Source organism: Heptranchias perlo, chromosome 3, assembly GCF_035084215.1.
Source record: "Heptranchias perlo isolate sHepPer1 chromosome 3, sHepPer1.hap1, whole genome shotgun sequence".
NCBI lineage: Eukaryota > Metazoa > Chordata > Chondrichthyes > Hexanchiformes > Hexanchidae > Heptranchias > Heptranchias perlo.
The window spans coordinates 68,750,551-68,769,689 of NC_090327.1; the positions used below are offsets into that span (position 1 = coordinate 68,750,551).

General features: G+C 41.9%; 1 protein-coding gene across 4 annotated transcripts in view; it reads right to left on the reverse strand.

Moving 5' to 3' along the window:
• The window catches only part of tox (thymocyte selection-associated high mobility group box), a 231,394-nt gene that overhangs the window by 38,952 nt on the left and 173,303 nt on the right, over positions 1–19,139 (reverse strand). For 3 of the 4 annotated variants that reach the window (XM_067980115.1, XM_067980110.1, XM_067980111.1), the window contains exons 4-5: positions 17,551–17,685; positions 7,257–7,535 (exon numbers count right to left, since the gene is read on the reverse strand). In XM_067980115.1, the coding sequence (XP_067836216.1) occupies positions 7,257–7,535; positions 17,551–17,685 (414 nt within the window). The remainder of the gene's footprint in view (positions 1–7,256; positions 7,536–17,550; positions 17,686–19,139) is intronic. The other variant, XM_067980112.1, reaches the window with a different exon arrangement.

Genomic DNA, 19,139 nt, shown 5'->3' on the forward strand with positions numbered 1-19,139 from the left:
TAAATGGGATAGATTCAGAACAGATCTAGCAGCTCAAAACTGGGCTACCTGTGGCACTGTGGGCCATCAGCAGAATTGTATTCCAGCACAATCTGTAACCTCATGGCCGGGCATATTCCTCACTCTACCATTACCAACAAGCCAGGGGATCAACCCTGGTTCAATGAGGAGTGTAGAAGAGCATGCCAGGAGCAGCACCAGGTGTACCTAAAAATGAGGTGCCAACCTGGTGAAGCTACAACACAGGACTACATGCATGCTAAACAGCGGTAGCAACATGCTATAGACAGAGCTAAGCAATTCCACAACCAGTGGATCAGATCAAAGCTCTGCAGCCCTGCCACATCCAGTCGTGAATGGTGGTGGACAATTAAACAACTAATGGGAGGAGGAGGCTCTGTAAACATCCCCATCCTCAATGATGGCAGAGTCCAACACATGAGTGCAAAAGACAAGGCTGAAGCATTAGCAACCATCTTCAGCCAGAAGTGCTGAGTGGATGATCCATCTCTGCCTCCTCTCAATATCCCCACCATCACAGAAGCCAGTCTTCAGCCAATTGAATTCACTCCAAGTGATATCAAGAAACAGCTGAGTGCTCTGGATACAACAAAGGCTATGGGCCCCGACAACATCCCGGCTGTAGTTCTAAAGACTTGAGCTCCAGAACTAGCCGCGCCTCTAGCCAAACTGATCCAGTACAGCTACAACACTGGCATCCACCCGACAATGTGGAAAATTGCCCAGGTATGTCCTGTCCACAAAAAGCAGGACAAATTCAATCTGGCCAATTACCGCCCCATTAGTCTACTCTCAATCATCAGCAAAGTGATGGAAGGTGTCGTCGACAGTGCTATCAAGCAGCACTTACTCACCAATAACCTGCTCACCGATGCTCAGTTTGGGTTCCGCCAGGACCACTCGGCTCCAGACCTCATTACAGCCTTGGTCCAAACATGGACAAAAGAGCTGAATTCCAGAGGTGAGGTGAGAGTGACTGCCCTTGACATCAAGGCAGCATTTGAGCGAGTGTGGCACTAAGGAGCCCTAGTGAAACTGAAGTCATTGGGAACCAGGGGGAAAACTCTCCAGTGGCTGGAGTCATACGTAGCACAAAGGAAGATGGTAGTGGTTGTTGGAGGCCAATCATCTCAGCCCCAGGACATTGCTGCAGGAGTTCCTCAAGGCAGTGTCCTAGGCCCAACCATCTTCAACAGCTTCATCAGTGACCTTCCCTCCATCATAAGGTCAGAAATGGGGATGTTCGCTGATGATTGCACAGTGTTCAGTTCCATTCGCAACCCCTCAGATAATGAAGCAGTCCGTGCCCGCATGCAGCAAGATCTGGACAACATCCAGGCTTGGGCTGATAAGTGGCAAGTAACATTCGCGCCAGACAAGTGCCAGGCAATGACCATCTCCAACAAGAGAGAGTCTAACCACCTCCCCATGACATTCAACGACATTACCATCGCCAAATCCTCCACCATCAACATCCTGGGTGTCACCATTGACCAGAAACTTAACTGGACCAGCCATATAATTACTGTGGCTACAAGAGCAGGTCAGAGGCTGGGTATTCTACAGTGAGTGACTCACCTCCTGACTCCCCATAGACTTTCTCCATTACATGGCACAAGTCAGGAGTGTGATGGAATATTCTCCACTTGCCTGGATGAGTGCAGCTCCAACAACATTCAAGAAGCTCGACACCAACCAGGATAAAGCAGCCTGCTTGATTGGCACCCCATCCACCACCCTAAACATTCACTCCCTTCACCACCGGTGCACAGTGGCTGCAGTGTGTACCATCCACAGGATGCACTGCAGCAACTCGCCAAGGCTTCTTCGATAGCAACTCCCAAACCTGCGACCTCGACCACCTAGAAGGACAAGAGCAGCAGGCACATGGGAACAACACCACCTGCATGTTCCCCTCCAAGTCACACACCATCCCGACTTGGAAATATATCGCCGTTCCTTCATCGTCACTGGGTCAAAATCCTGGAACTCCCTTCCTAACAGCACTGTGGGAGAACCTTCACCACACGGACTGCAGCAGTTCAAGAAGGCGGCTCACCACCATCTTCTCAAGGGCAATTAGGGTTGGGCAATAAATGCTGGCCTTGCCAGCGACGCCACATCCCATGAATGAATTAAAAAAAAATCTTCCTCCCCATGACATTCAACGGCATTCCCATTGCCAAATCCCCCATCATCATCATCCTGGGGGTCACCATTGACCAGAAACTTAACTGGCACAGCCACATAAATACCACGACTACAAGAGCAGGTCAGACGCTGGGTATTCTGCGGCAACTGACTCATCTCTCGACTCCCCAAAGCCTTTCCACCATCTGCAAGGCAAAGTCAGGAGTGTGATGGAATGCTCTCCACTTGCCTGGGTGAGTACAGCTCCAACAATACTCAAGAAGCTTGACACCATCCAGGACAAAGCTGCCCCTTTGGTTGGCATCCCATCCACCACCCTAAACATTCACTAACTTCACCACCGGCGCACAGTGGCTGCAGTGTGTACCATCCACAGGATGCACTGCAGCAACTCACCAAGGCTTCTTCGACAGCACCTCCAAACCTGTACCACCTAGAAGGACAAGGGCAACAGGCACATGGGAACAACACCACCTGCACGTTCCCCTCCAAGTCACACACCATCCCGACTTGGATATATATCGCCCTTCTTTCATCGTCGCTGGGTCAAAATCCTGGATCTCCCTACCTAACAGCACTGTGGGAGAACCTTCACCACACGGACTGCAGCGGTTCAAGAAGGCGGCTCACGACCACTTTCTCAAGGGCAATTCGGGATGGGCAACAATTGCTGGCCTTGCCAGCAACGCCCACATCCCATGAAAAATTTTTAAAAATCTGGCCAAAAATGGTGTTAGCTACGTGAGAAAACCAGACTAATTTTTCGACTTTTGCCCGGACTTTCTTTTAAGATGTTCCATTAAAAAGCATGCTGTCCTCATTCAATATCTTCTGCAACTTTTCAAGTCTGAAGTGCAATCAATGCAAATATTACAAAGGAGTAACTATGCACAACTCAGACTACTGTATAGCACATAAACAACCAGGGACCTTCATATAGTCTAAGAAAAACAATGCTGGCAAAATAGAAGGATGCAAGATTTCTCTCCTGTAACAGAATAGCTGAACATTTTAATGAAATATTTACTGAAGGTTTTGCATGCAGCTTTGAGGGGCAGCAACCTGATTCCCAAGGGATCTGATAATTAATGTACTAATTTTAAAATCCATCCATTTGAAGATCCATCTCACTGAAAGGACAGTAAGAATACGTTCATCTTCAATCTGTGCAATTTTATAAGATATATCGAGAATGTATGTTTCTATGGACTGTTTCTCTTGCCAATTTTCTCCTTCTTCTCTTCCCCTGAAGACATTGGGGATGAATGTCCTCGGAACTTTTCCTGCTCCGCCATCGTAATATTGGTGGAAGTTCAGCGGAAAACCCTTTTATGCACGTAAATGGGGAGTCTGCTGAACTTTCACCGAAGTTACAACGGCAGAACGGGAGAAGCCCCGAGGAAATTCACCCCCGTTGACTCCTCGCTGGATATGTCTCCACAGACAGCAGCCACCCTCTGGCACCTCACCTAGATGGCCACGAATCATATGGCTATTTAACCATAGGGGACATCACAGCTGAGCTGGTGCAGTCTTTACCAGTTGTCAACACACATGCACTTCTAGTAGGAGTTGTTGGATATTGGTCAGAAGCAGGAACCTTGGCTTTTTCTTTTATTGCTCCCTAACCAAGGGATGTTGATGCCAATTGTAGGGGCTTACTGCTGCCTTGGCAGAGGTCAGCTAATTGAGCAAATCTGGGTTACTCCTGGATTGTAGCTCAGCGATTCAATGTATGATCAGGCAAAGCCATCAGGGAAGCTAATTGAGCTTTTTAAAACAGAAGTCACTGCATGTGAATGCATGTAATGCTATTTTTATTCCATGTGTATTCACTCTAAAGCAAGACATATAACAGCCAAATTCCTGCAGAGAAAGAAATAGCAAGAGTTTTATTTCTGAGTGAAATAAATATCAAATGAACCTACTTTGACATGCAACATTTTGTTTTGATGTTTAGTTTTTATTGTAATTTGTTTTCCTCTCTGGGCAGTTTAAACCATCTTATGGTAGTGGTAGTAAATGAAAGGAAAAGTAAATGGAGGGTTAAAATAAATGGAAAAATAAGTAAATATGAGAATAAAGATGTTACCATTTAGGTTTCATGCTGAAAATATAATTTGTCCTTTGATAGAAAAAATAGAAACATTTTCTCCCTTTCAAACCAAGATTCAGCCTAAAATGTCCTCTAAACTGCAGGAAATCGATCTATTGATTTGGAGTAAATGGAATAATATCTTGTTACTTAAGATATTACATAATCCATGAAAGTTAACATTGGTTAGAACACAAATTGCATAAGCAAACAGCCTTTTACCTCTAAATGAAAAAAACTGAAAGCAAACCACAATGAAAATAATTATTTAATTGTAAAGAATTCTACAATTTATATAGTGAAATTTAGTTAGCTACAACTAGTACTTGTCTCTACCCATTTTGCCTTCATCTGAATTCCTTTTCCTTTGTTAAACCTTCACTTGGCATTCTCCCTTTCTGTGTGCTGTTTAATTCTCCTCTGGCCCGGGGAGAAGGAATTATACTATTTGGGATCTGCATCTTTTGATGATCTGCATCTTCCCACAGAAAATATTTCAGTTCCACTTCATAGGGTTGTTAGTTTCTCTTAGTGCATTGTCTCCAAAAAGGATAAATTTTCCTACTTAGTAGCTGGTTAGCTTTTGCAGTTCAAGCAGCTACACATATGGTAAGCAGGTTGTTATAAGGGAGTTGGGTGGAATGGTACATTAGACATTTCTGGGGCTTTGCACTTCTGGGGACCTGGATTCAAATTCAGCCCAGATTAGTGTGAGAAATGGAAACAATGGGCGCAACCTTCAACTTCGGCAAGTATGTAAAACAGGCGATATCGGATCGGCCGTCCATTATACACCCAATTTCCTTTCCAATAGCGGTCGATCCGATATCACCGGATTTATGCCCCCGTTGAAGTTGAAAGTTTTGGTAAATGTCATCGCAGGGGGTGTTCTTTTGGGGTTAGGGCAGAGCAGAGGGAGATTTATTCTGTATCTGGCAGCATTAAACCTTGCCTGGAGTGCTTAACACAGTCTGCCCGAAATGAGAAGAATTCCATTTCCTAGTACTAACACCTTGATGAACACAACTTTTAAAATAAAAAAATGTTATTGGCCCTGAAATTCTGGAGGGGTTCTACAGGTCCTCTACTGGCCATTTTCCGCAGTTTACATCGTTTCACTGGGGGTTTCCATTGGTCTCCCACTGGAGCTACAATGGGAGACTGGAAGAACCCCCACCTAATTTCAGGGCCATTCTCTTTCCATTAATGGAATGAATCACTGAGTCGTCCAAACAGTAGTCAAAAGGAGGGAACGGATAAAAGTTATTCTTTCCATAAATTTAGGATTTCTAGGTTTTTGCAGTGAAAGGGATTATTGTTCCTTTCTGATTGCTATGTATGTGTGCCCTGGCTTTTTACAAGAAAACAGAAGTTTTCTTAAGCTTGAGCAGTTTGGCTTGATTGTGGTCATTGCTTAACATAGTTATATTAGTTTTCTCCATTTACTGGTAGTGGAGATGGCCTATTTTCTCTCTCCAGTGTTAATTGTACGGCATTGCTAGGGTGGACCATAAATCCTGAGATCAACCCCAGGATTCCCAAGACTGGTTTAGTAGATTAAATATAAACTTAATGTCATTAGGGTGTTAACATTCAAATAGCTTTCAGGAAATGCTTTGTGTAATTATTTCTTTGTAAGATTGCCCATGTTCAGAAATTAATATTTTTTCCACTTCACAAACTGTGACTGTGCTTTTGGATTCCTCATAGGACTTTAAGAAATACGCTAGAAATTAAATGTATTTATAGGTATCTTTAAAATGGTGATTCCCTTCTGAAAATTTAAGTAATATAAAAAAGATTCATTTTTTTCTGAAAACTTTTATCTATATTTAAAAAATCGTTTAAAAAAATTATTTTAACAATTTATTTTTAAAAATTTATTTTAAAAATTTATTTTAACGTATGTCTACCTCATACGTTGCAGGAAAGGATGCCCCAGAGCATGGTACATTGGCGAGACCATGCAGACGCTGCGACAACGGATGAACGGACACCGCGCAACAATCGCCAAACAGGAGGGTTCTCTCCCTGTCGGGGAACACTTCAGCAGTCATGGACATTCAGCCACCGACCTTCGGGTAAGCATACTCCAAGGCGGCCTTCGAGACACACGACAATGCAAAATCGTCGAGCAGAAATTAATAGCCAAGTTCCGCACCCATGAGGATGGCCTCAACCGGGATCTTGGGTTCATGTCACACTACACGTAACCCCACCAGCGAACAAATGTTATCTGTTTTTAATATAACGGGTCATTGACTGTCTTCCTTCTCTCTCTCTCTCTCTCTCTTTTTTTGGGGGGTTGTATATTCAGTGGCCTTTTAGATGACACCTTTCTGTCTGCTCACTGTGATTGCCTTGGCAACGGGCAGTAATCACCAGGCATTGTTCTATGTTTTTCAAATGCGAAGGATTCGAAAATATCATTTCCACCATCCGCCCGACGAAGGAGGAAGCCTCCGAAAGCTTGTGGAATTTAATTTAAAATAAATTTGTTGGACTATAACTTGGTGTTGTAAAATTGTTTACAATTCATTCCACAAGCATGAGAATAAATGTTCATTTTTTGTTTTTATCTGCATCATACATAGGGAGGCAACACCTAAGCAGTAAGTATTTTTTATACTTTAGCAATTTATTTTCTTAAAGGTATCTCACTGTCAGCATTTATTTAAAATCACATGGTTTTGGACATTTATAATTTACTTTATATTCTTCTGGGAAGAGGGGGTTTGCTCACTTTTTCTGATTTTAGATAGTTTAGTTTAAACAGTGAGTGTCAATTACATAATTGGAACTGGCTTGGAGCAGTGCTGAAACTCGAGGGAGCTAGATTAACATACGTAGTTGAATTAACCAATCATTGAAGGACCTTGGGTTAACGACAGTTCTCTAATGATGTTAGTTCATTTTCCTCATACCGACTGGCTCAGTAACTCCTCCAAGTCATTGTATTGGAAGCTTTACATAACAGAGCTTTACACACCTTGGATGTCTCATCGGTTTCATCTTCATGGACTGAGCTGGATGGTGATGGAGTAGCAGACTTGCTTCCTGGTGGGGATGGTGAGCTGTGTTGGATAGCATTTCCTCCCATATTAAGACCAAGTTGTGCACTGAGTTGTGACTGGTTTATAGTGGTCAGCTGACCACGTTGCATTACTCCCGGGTGTCTCATGTCTGTAGATCGGACAGCAGATCTCATAATTGACATCTGTGGGTGAGCACTGTAATGAGTAGTTTCTGTGTTTCCCAGATCATGCATCTGGAAAAGAAAATGATGGTGGTGGGGAAATAATAAATAAAATGTACTGAAGAAAAACACACATTTGTACACTGAGATGGGTGGCTTTGATTATTCTATGATCAGATTGATCTCACATGTTTTATTGGCATTCATCCTACTTAAATTATGAAAATGCATTTTTATTGAAAATTAATATAAAATTATACTCTGAAAATAAACCACTACTGCAACTGTCTGCTAACCAAGGAAAAGTCTGAGTGATTAATTTATGTGTAAGCGCATTTTAATTCTAAATGGTAAAAGATAAAAATGCTAAATGTTAATGGGCCTTTTTCGGTCACTGTAATAAGCAACCTTACTGCCCATTGTACAGTGTACTGAGCAAACGAACAGTTACTTCACATACTATGCTGATCTCTACCTCAGAAGACTGCAATCTGTTGCCTCAGGTGATATTATCCATTACATATATTTTCAGCACCAGAGTTCATAATACAGAAATGGGAAGATGGCCTTTTGTTTGCTAGATCTACAGTGAGATAACTACAGTTGATTTTATTTGTGGACTTTAAAAAACCTTTAGTGAATCACAGTTTGTGCCCATCTCACAACATTTATAAATATTTCAGACACCAAGATGTCTAAATGATTACATAAGTCTGAAATAAATATCCTCATATCTATTGTGATCAAGTAAGTGCACCATCAGAAAGTAACTGTGCACACAGTAGCTCCATTAAAATTCTAGTTATCCAAATGGAAGCAGACAAAGTAACTTAAAGGGGTCATGTGGAAGCTGTTTCAACAGTGATCTTATCTCAGCTATATACTCATGCTGTTGGGCTCAATAATGATTCCAAGCCAGCACCCTGTGTTACTGACTGTATCTCTACTGCTGTTAATCCATGTCTCTCGTGCTTTCAAGCTCGGACCCCATCCAGTTTCCTTACATGATGGAATTCACTGTTTTTTAAAAGGATGTTCCAGCTGCTTAAATTTATTTATCCCTGTGTGAAAGTGCTGTCTGCCTCAATTAGCACTGACCCCAACCCATGGCTCAATTGGCAAATACACCATATGGCGTGGTGCTGAGCCATACAGAAGGAAAGTAAAGAAAGAACTTGCATTTATATAGAGCCTTTCATGTCCTCAGGACACCCCAAAGAGCTTTACAGCCATTGAATTACTTTTGAAGTATAGTCACTGCTTTTTTCTTGTAGGCAAACATTCTAAGGCACGCAGACCAAAGAGGCCCTAGATTCATCTGTGGTTTGTGCTGAGTTAGCTGATCTCACACAGCGGAGCAGGAAGAGAGCTGCAACTGACATCAATGTCTCAAACTAAAAAGGAGAAGAACTGGATAGTCATCCTGCTCTTAATGTCTGTCAGGTGATCCCTGCTGGAATGTGCACGTGTGTGGTCGTTTAGTAGGGATACCAAAGTTCTTTGCTATGACACATTCCATTGCTGAATATCTTGAGCAAGACAGTGTTCACCCTTTCTCCAATACCACAAAAATCAATAACGTGGTTGTTCATCTCATGGATGTTTGTTAAAATTCAAGTCTGCCGTAGATACCTTCTTGGGTTAAGTGGCATCATTTGCTCTCCTAAGCAGTCTGAACATCTTACTTTTATGGAACTCACAGTGCCCACTTGTATGATAGCAGGACCCAGGGATGTAACAATCGTACCCTCTTGTGACCTGAACTGGATGTCTGTGTCTTTCGCACATATATTTCTTCAACGTCTCCACTGATGAGGTGAGGCTTGATTTGAATCAGTACGCTGCTTTATTCCACAGTAAAGTGAACGTACAGAGTAACAGTTATGATCAGATTCCCTTAGTCCAATTGGTAAAACTTATCTTCACGTAATGACATAAAAATAATTCTCCATGCTACCCCAGTCTCAAGGGAGACTGCCAAATGAAGTTAGAAACTTCCAAAATATTCAGCACGAAAAACGATTTTGACAAAAAAATCAAGTAAAAGCATGAGCTTCCATATAACAGCATGATGAAACACAACATTTCATGTTCAAGATCCTGGAGTCAGCCTTCCTCAGCTACTATTCTAAGTTACTACTACTACTACTACTACTACTACTACTAGTACTACAACAACTACACAGAATCATAGAATGATGCAGCACAGTAGGAGGCCATTCGGCCCATCGTGCCTGTGTCGATTCTTTGAAAGAGCAATCCAACTAGTCTCACTCCCCTGCTCTTTCCCCATAGCTCTGCAAATTTCCCCCCTTCAAGTATTTATCCAATTTGCTTTTGAAAGTTATTATTGAACCTGCTTCCATCACCCTTTCAGGTACTGCATTCCAGATCATAACAACTCGCTGCATAAAAATTTTTTTCTTTATGTTGCCTCAGGTTCTTTTGCCAATTACTGTAAATCTATGCCCTCTGGTTACCGACCCTTCTGCCACTGGAAACAGTTTCTCCTTATTTACTCTATAAAAACCCTTCATGATTTTGAACACCTCTATCAAACTCCCCTTAACCTTCTCTGCTCTAAGGAGAACAACCTTATATAGCATCTTTAATACAGGAAAACATCCTAAATTGCTTCACAGAGGTGTAATTGAAAAAAATGAATGTCGAGTCAAAGAGGAGATATTAGGAGAGGAGACCAAAAGCTTGGTCAAAGAGGTTGGTTTTAAAGAGGGCCTTAAAGGAGAAGAAGGAGGTGGAGAGCTGAAGGGTGTTTAGGGCTACCCCTCTTTTATAGTGACAGAAGTTGGAACAGTAGATGCTAGGGCATAAATACAGAATTTAGGATATGGGGAAACAAATTAGTCTAGCACTGGAAACTGGTGCAAAGTGGGCGGCACACCTCGAACCCGCGTCCGAAGACATCGGCCTGATGCTCACCAAAAATTGGCTCATGTGTCACATCTAGATAAAATCGGCAAATTGTGGATGCCAATTGGATGTTCCGATGCAGCTCGCCTTTGAAAAATTATAGTGGTTTTTGGAGGCCAATCATCTCAGCCCCAGGACATTGCTGCAGGTGTTCCTCAGGGCAATGCCCTAGGCCCAACCATCTTCAGCTACTTCATTAATGACCATCCCTCCATCATAAGGTCAGAAATGGGGATGTTCGCTGATGATTGCACAGTCTTCAGTTCCACTCACAACCCCTCAGATAATGAAGCAGTCCATGCCCGCATGCAGCAATATCTGGACAACATCCAGGCTTGGGCTGATAAGTGGCAAGTAACATTCGTGCCAGACAAGTTCCAGGCAATGACCATCTCCAACAAGAGAGAGTCTAACCACATCCCCATGACATTCAACGGCATTACCATTGCTGAATCCCCCACCATTTACATCCTGGGGGGGTCACCATTGACCAGAAACTTAACTGGACCAGCCACATAAATACTGTGGCTACAAGAGCAGATCAGAGGCTGGATATTCTGCAGCAAGTGACTCACCTCCTGACTCCCCAAAGCCTTTCCACCATCTACAACGCACAAGTCAGGGGTGTGATTGAATATTCTCCACTTGCCTGGATGAGTGCAGCTCCAACAACACTCAAGAAGCTTGACACCATCCAGGACAAAGCAGCCCGCTTGATTGGTACCCCATCCACCACTCTAAACATTCACTCCCTCCACCACCAGCGCACCATGGCTGCAGTGTGTACCATCTACAAAATGCACTGCAGCAACTCGCCAAGGCTTCTTCGACAGCACCTCCCAAACCCGCAACCTCTACCACCTAGAAGGACAAGGGCAGCAGGCGCATGGGAACACCACCGCCTGCACGATCCCCTCCAAGTCACACACCATCCTCACTTGAAAATATATCGCTGTTCCTTCATCGTCGCTGGGTCAAAATCCTGGAACTCCCTAACTAAAAGCACTGTGGGAGAACCTTCACCACATGGACTGCAGCGGTTCAAGGAGGTGGCTCACCACCACCTTCTCAAGGGCAATTAGGGACGTGCAATAAATGCTGGCCTAGTTAGCGACACCCACATCCCATGAATGAATTAAAAAGAAAATTGTCCAGCTCAGACGCTGCGCTGACCTGCAAGTAAGTCTTTGGAGGGGGAGAGGCGAATGGGATGAGGTGAGCCCGGGCCAGCAGTACTGCTGTGGAGCCAAAAGAAGCAGGAGTGCTCCTCCTGGCTCCACAGTAATGCAAGTAAAAAAAACATTTTATTTACCTTTTCTCAGCAGCCACCAGCAGGCCCTTTAAAAAGCGTTGGTTAGGCTGCTGTAGATCCAGAAAAACTGAGAAGAGCAGGGGCGGCACATGCTCCGCGCAGTTTATACTGAATTTGGCAGTGGGGTCCTAAAACAGGTTTTAGGTCCTTGTTTAACATATTCAACAGGTCTAACGCCTGTTTCAGGCGGACGCTCTGGACCCTTAGAAGCCGCCCAAAATTCATCCCTCTAACGCTCATTTCATGCCAGATAAGCAGGCCTGACGTGGCCCAATTTCTACCCGATGATGTCACCCTGGTCTAAATACCTCACTTGCATGGTTGTACCTTACAGGCAAATCTTAAATCCCCTCTCACTTCTCGTTGAATTTAGGGTGGAAGTTAAAGTGGCGTATTCTCTTTAAGTACCAAATTCTTAGCTACTCTCCCCACCCCTCCTCCCCGACAGTTAGATGTGCTGAGTTTACACATTACCAAATTGTTGGAATTTCGGGCCCACTGTTTTTACAGGTTTTTATAATTAAGCTGATGATTCGGTATTTTTTTTAAACTTAAAACAAATAATTATTTAATTGAAGTAGGTCAATGGCAACATGCATTGATATATCAATGCACCATACTGGAGTCTTAGGACATGGGCTTGAACCCACCACTCTCACGTGGCAAGTTCCATGGCACAGCAGATGCTGGAAGACCGTGCATATGAGGGATGAAGAGAAAATCAGAAGAAGGCAACCTAAGCAACTCTCATGAACCCCTTAGGAGACAAATGCAGAAAAGCATTCCTGAGATCTGGGAGAAGAGTATTGGACCAAGTTCTCAGTTCAGGGAATAGTGCGCTATATATGGGTGAACTTGAAAGTAAGGAAAAAATCTTGAGGTGCTGTACCTACTTCTGGGCCCAAGCTGCTGGTCAGGCAAAAAAAATACCCAATACTGGGACTCAGTTTATTCTTGCAAATGAGTACAGTAGTGCAACTACTAAATATTAAAATGCAAGGCTTACACTGATAAATGTTACAACAGATTTGGGTCATAACAGCATACAAGTCATTTAAATTTAATAAAAGCCTTCCTTAAGCAGACAGTTTCATGGTACTACTCAACATTTTGTAAATATTCTCTTTGAAATATTAATAGATAAACTGCATCTATCAAACACACATGAAAGACCATGATTAACGTTAATAACAGACTCAAACGTTGAGCTTTCTTCTGCAAGTGGGTTATTTATATGCTTCCATCATTTAACCCTAATGCCACCACAACAGTAGATCAGTAAAAAGTGAAACTTTATTCACATTTAATCATCAGCATGTAAAGTCAATCCTAAACTGGTGCACTTAAAAATAATTAGAACAATAGCTTAAGATCCCCATTTGAAATGGTCTCGGCTTATTAGAAAATACAATATCACCTTTCTATGGTAAAGCCAGTGAATTATAAATATAGTATCAGTTGTGACTAAACCAAGAGATGACCAGATCAAGCAAAGGCCAACTTGATTCATGTAATGACCTTGAAATTGACTCTATAATGAACTGTCTTAAGGCCTATTCTTGGACACATCTCTATCCTGTTCATAGATTTTCGATTATAAAGCAAAAATCCCTAAATTTAAAAACAAACCTCTCTAAGGAAACTAAATTATTGAGTACTGCATATGGTGACCCTCTAAATGTCTCTATTATTTTGCTTTTAAAGTTTTAATTCCATTCATTCTGAGCTCATTAATGTCAGGTTTACAGTCAATGTGTTGTTTGATTGCGGGGAAAAATAAACATGGCGATTCACTGACATAAAATGACTGTTCACATTTAGGAGGGCACATAACATAATTAATTAATACTTATACTCACAAAAAGTTTCTTAAAGGCACAGCAGAACTTTACAGGTGAATAGATTGCAGTTTACTTTGCGCATTCAGTTAAAAAATGTTTTTTTCTGATTTGAAAACACAGGCTATTTGCCACATAGAGAATTACTTGGATCTTAACCTAGATGGTATATAATAGGCCTACAAGAATGAAAGTAATAATCCCTATATTGAATCTTTTGATGAAGAGTCCACACTCGAAATGTTAACTTCTCTGTTCTCTCCATGGACGTTGCCTAACCTGCTGAGTGTTTCCAGCATTTTTGTGTTCTTGTTTCAGATTTCCAGTATCTGCAATTATTTTACCTTTTGCAAATAATGAAGGCATTAGGTTGGATCCCTGAAGTAAGTAGCTTGGGTTACCTGACAGAATTTTAGGTGTAATTGTATTTTACTAGATTAATGTCTGCTTTGAAATCTTTCATGCTGTTCTAATTACTGCAGTTCTTATTTACAATGTTGTGCAACAGAATCATGAAATCAGTTTGAGCTCCTCTAAGACCTCTTTGCAAATGTTTTTTTTAAGTACATACAGATGTTCCTACTGTGGAACAAACAAAATGCAAATCAGTAAAAATAATGTCAATTTTAAAAAATCATGTACTACAAGAGGTATTATTCTAGTATCCTGAATTACTCAAGTGGGTTTCAGGTTAAAAAAAGCAATTGAAACACCAAAAATAAAAGGAAAGAAGTTATGCCATGTATGTTGGGCGTAGTACAGTTTCCAATTTAATTTCTTTAATGTGAAAGTTCAAACTAGGCATGTATTTACATTGGTGAATTGCCACTTGATTGACAGTAAGGCCTGTTATAAATGGAGCTCACAGGGTGGAGTGGAAGGGATTGGTGCTGGCTCAATGGGCCTAGGGCACTACAGCGCCCACAGGCACACAGGTACTGTTACAATCCTCATAGCATCTGGTGGAATTTATGCGAATCAGTCTTCTAAAGTCAAGTTTGTTGGCAAAGCTTTAAGTACAGCGATTTAAATAATTGTGTAATATCATAACACTAGCAGATGTTTCACTGGCCCTTCATGGCCTGCTGGAACATTTTTGCAACATGTCCAAAAACAACTTAATGCTATGATTTTCACTTTTTTAAGTGTGTACAATTAACAGACAAGTGCTTCAAATGTTCTCAACATGTTCTTGTACTGCGCTAAAGTATTCAGCAGCTCTCTTATCCAAAATATCAATTCAGGAAATAAAACTGTAATGGAAAGCACATTTATTTGTCACAAACTTTAAAAAGTCATATCAGCCTTCTGTTATATGAGCTAAATGCAAAACTGGAGAAAATATTATGTTTGCCACTGACATGAGCTGGGAACTTAGGAGTGTTTCTGGTGATTATAGAGAATTGTGTTTTCTAACTGACAAGATTTTTTAAAGTATCATTTTGATCAGAGATCTATCTAATTCCTGACAACAGCCACTTTCATTTCAAACTGAGAAACTCTTCACTTTTGTACAAAGATCTATTATTATTACTGTCATTTCAGTATAGTCCAAATAAAAACATTTGGTGTTGGCTCTAACTAGTAACTACTACTTTGCTATATCTGTTCTGGCCAGCTGTTCCTTACTACTGCACATTGTACAACAGTTGGCGGATGGGAAAACCAATGTGGGTAGCCCTGAGGCTCTGTTGTTAATGTTATTTACCAGCTGCTGCCAATGTGGTGTTAGGAAAGAGGTTTGGAAGTGTGCCAGCTTTCAGCAGAAGAAGTGAGGTGTCCCTGATGCCTTCCCATTTACCCCTGGCTGTCACCACTTGACACAGAGCAGTGGTGAGTGCGATCCCCAGGGCTACTGACAGACACTGCTGGAGTTTAATGTAACTACAGTCTACGGCCGTACTTAGATCCTCCTAACCATGTACTACTGGCAAAGACCAAAGCAAAACTCTGCAGACATCTTTAGTAAATTTTTGATGGTTAATCAAGCTACCTTCTGCATTCACCCTTAAAATGGTGATAGTTCAAAGGACAACATTATTTTTTGATTATCTGTTATGCTACAAATCTATTTAGAATCAAATCTGTGAGATATGTCTTCAATGCTCTAACTTCCAGTACATTCAACAAAATAAATAACTTTTGTAATGGATTCATTAAACAATGGTGGGTGTTTTCGTCTTTTGTATATTCTCCCCATTCCTCCTGAAAACGCTGGGCTATGGTTCTATGGATGCTAGCTGCCCTTTGGTGTATAGCCAAATCAAATATTTTCATGTGTGAATCTGGACAGTGAGTGTTGCCAGACTAGTTGGTCATGCTGGACATCACAATCAAGTCCAAAGCTCTTCTCACCTGACATCCATAGCAGGGATCAGTGGATAACAATCAGGAGTGGGAACTTTGGCTGATTTCCCTCCCCCTCTTCCCTCTCCCCACCACCTGAAGATAAGTTTTATCATTGGGTGGGGGAGGGGGGTAGGAAGAGGGGAGATTTGCAACTGCTGACTGCCCACTTCTCGCCTGAAAAACAGATGGCCAGCAATTAAAGATCAGATAGCAGTTTCAGGTGGGCCTGTAAATGGGTGAATGGCCCGCCTGCCGGAAACAGGCGGGAAGCTGCCTAAATATGCAATTCAGCGTCTTACGCCATTTGTAGGACCCCAATTGCAATTTTCAGTTACAAATGCGCGGAGCGTGCACTACGCACACTTCACCCATTTGTACCAGATGGTAAGCGGCCTAACCAGTTGCAGGCTGTTCAAGAAACCCAGGAAACTTGTAATTTTTATTTTTGGTGTGCCCAGGTGGAGCTGACCACTTGTTCGAGTCCCCCCCCCCCCACCCAGATTCACCACCTCCCCTCCCAGACTCGACCTGTCACTTGGCTTAGCATAGGAGCTGGCTGATTTCCTACCCTTGCAGAATCGGTGAGCTGCAGGGGTGGCCGCTTGGTGCCCACAGCTCGCCAGCGGCATGTTAATGAGACCCAGGCCTGAAAATGGCTTGGGATTCATGCCGGTACAAACGGGCAGTCGGAGCAGCTGCTCTGTCAACTTCGCACTCATCTCGAGAGCTACTTTAAAATCGCACCCCCACTACCCCAGAGGACAAACCTGGGACTGCTTTGGCCTGCACAAGTTTGCATTACAAGGGCCATACACCAACGGAGTCATCAGGGGAGCTCAACCATAGCGGCTGTTAAAAACAGCACAGAATAGCACTGATTTAGCAGACTGTTTGAGAGAAATGGATTACCCATGTTATGCTGATGGCTGAAATGGTCCCTCATTTATTTTTCAATTTACTGCTGTTTTATATAAGGTAATTTTATTACAAATTTTATAGAAAAATTTTATAGAGTGCTTTGGTATCTAAGTTAAAAGAAAAGTAAAAAAATAGTGTACATGTAGATTTTTTAAAAATTTCATCCATTTCCCCCAAAATTCTTCACTCAGAGAGATCTAAGATGCAATGTGCTAATAAATACAGAAAAACTACCAGCATGTGGGAGCAGATGGGCTTGGCCAATCAGGTTGGGAATTTGAATTTAATTTAAGAAAAAATCTGGAAATAAAAAGATGGTACCAGTAAAAGTGACCTTGAAGCTGTCAGATTGTCATAAAAACCAAGCTGGTTCATAATGTCCTTTAGGGAAGGAAACCTCCTGTCCTTATCTGGTCTGGCTTATTTTTGATTCCAGTCTCACACCAACGTGGTTGATTCTTAAGTGCCCTGTGAATTGGCCTAGCAAGCTACTCAGTTGTATCAAGCTGCTACAAGCAGCGATTCAAAAAGAAGGCCCACCACCACGTTCTCAAGGCGATTAGGGATGGACAATAAATGCCAGCCTTGCCAATGACGCCCACATTCTGAGAATTAATTTTTTAAAAACAAGGGGCGGAGCCTGAGCAGTGCATATTCCACCTATTGGTAACTCAAAATTGCATCAGGGTCCTATGTACATCATAGGATGCTGATTAGCTTATAACAAGTAGGCTCCTACCTGAAACAGGCGGGTGCCTGGCCGCCCATGCGAAGGCCCCAATGAAAATGCCGACGGGTGGATCGGGAGCCGGCACCCCGTTCCCACCGAACAGAGGCCGTCAAAAGTGGGGCCATTATGTTTACGTTGCTTTGCCTGCACAAGAAAGGGTGCAGAATAAAAATTTGGCCAATGTTGTTAATCAAGCCATTTGCACATTGCAACATTAAATACTTGCAAGTGTGCTGTTAGATTGGTATTACATTCTACATAATTTGTCTTCTAAATCGCACAAACTGCTAAACTGCTGTCTGTTAAATCATTGCTATATTATACTTGCGTTGTTCACAATTTCACATAGAGACTTGCTTTCAAGAGTAGATTGGCTTGTAAGTCCGTAACTGGTTATCTTGATATCAGATATGGAACTGACACAACTTATGTTCTGAGATGAAAAGTAAGCAGTTACCAGCACAGCACGCATAGTTTGAAAAGTTTAACTTCGTTTATTTGAATTTAAATGGACCAAAAAGTGAGTTCCTGTTAATATTATGGAATTTAAGCATGAGAAAAAAAAGATGAAATTGTCTTTTTGAATTTGCAATTCTCCGAAATCTAATGAAACTACTGCATTGATTTTTTCACTCTATAATTTCAGTCTTTATCAAGAGGGCTGTCAACCATGAAATTGAAAAAGTGTATGCTATTAAATGAACGTTACCATCCTTTTAGAGACAAAAAAAATAACCAGCTTAACTACAAGAATATAAAATGACAACTTCTTCTCAGAAAGCAGTTAAAATAATAGGTTTTTAAATCCCCAACGTGTGGTTCGAACAGATATATGACAGATCAGCGACAAAGACAGTGTTCTGTTGTTTAAAGATTGAAGAAACTGTTGTGCTTGCTTAAAAAAAAAACTATTATGTTTGTTGAAAAGCAAGCTTTGGCTGGGAGAGGGAAGTTTGAGGGTGAATAGAACTCTTAAAACATGTCCACTCTCACTAGAAGGTACATCGAGAAGAACTTTTCACTTCTGGGTCATGGGCTGCAATTCGAAGAAAAACTACTCTCACTGCCTCTGCAAGGGTCTGATGTGAATTGAGCTTTGAGCAGCCTCAAACCACTTTCTTCTTAAGGTTTCTTCTGGGGTCAACATCATAATACAAAACTGCTGATAAATTGGTATTAAACTGGTACGGTCACAAGGCTGGCTAGTGTGGAAATTGGAACTATATGTCATTGTATTGAGGATGTTCTTCCGTGGATGGAGTTAACATACATTGGTGGGGTAATGTGGAGTCATTGCTATGGTGTATTTAACTATGCTATACCTGGCCTGGGAGTGCTCAATTCTGATGAGTGCAAAAAGGGAGGAAAGCGTTCAATTCCTAAGGACAAGTATCTATCATATTGAACGCCAGAAAACGCATCCTCTCCAAATTATTTTATGGGCTCTGCATGAAAAAATGTAACGCATATCAGCGTTGCAGCATGTGCAATGGTTTGGTTCACCAATATCATATACATGTCAAGCATGTTTGGGGATGCAAAGAAAAGTAAAGATCATATGACCTTGATATTGCCCAAAGATTTAGAAGCCATTATAT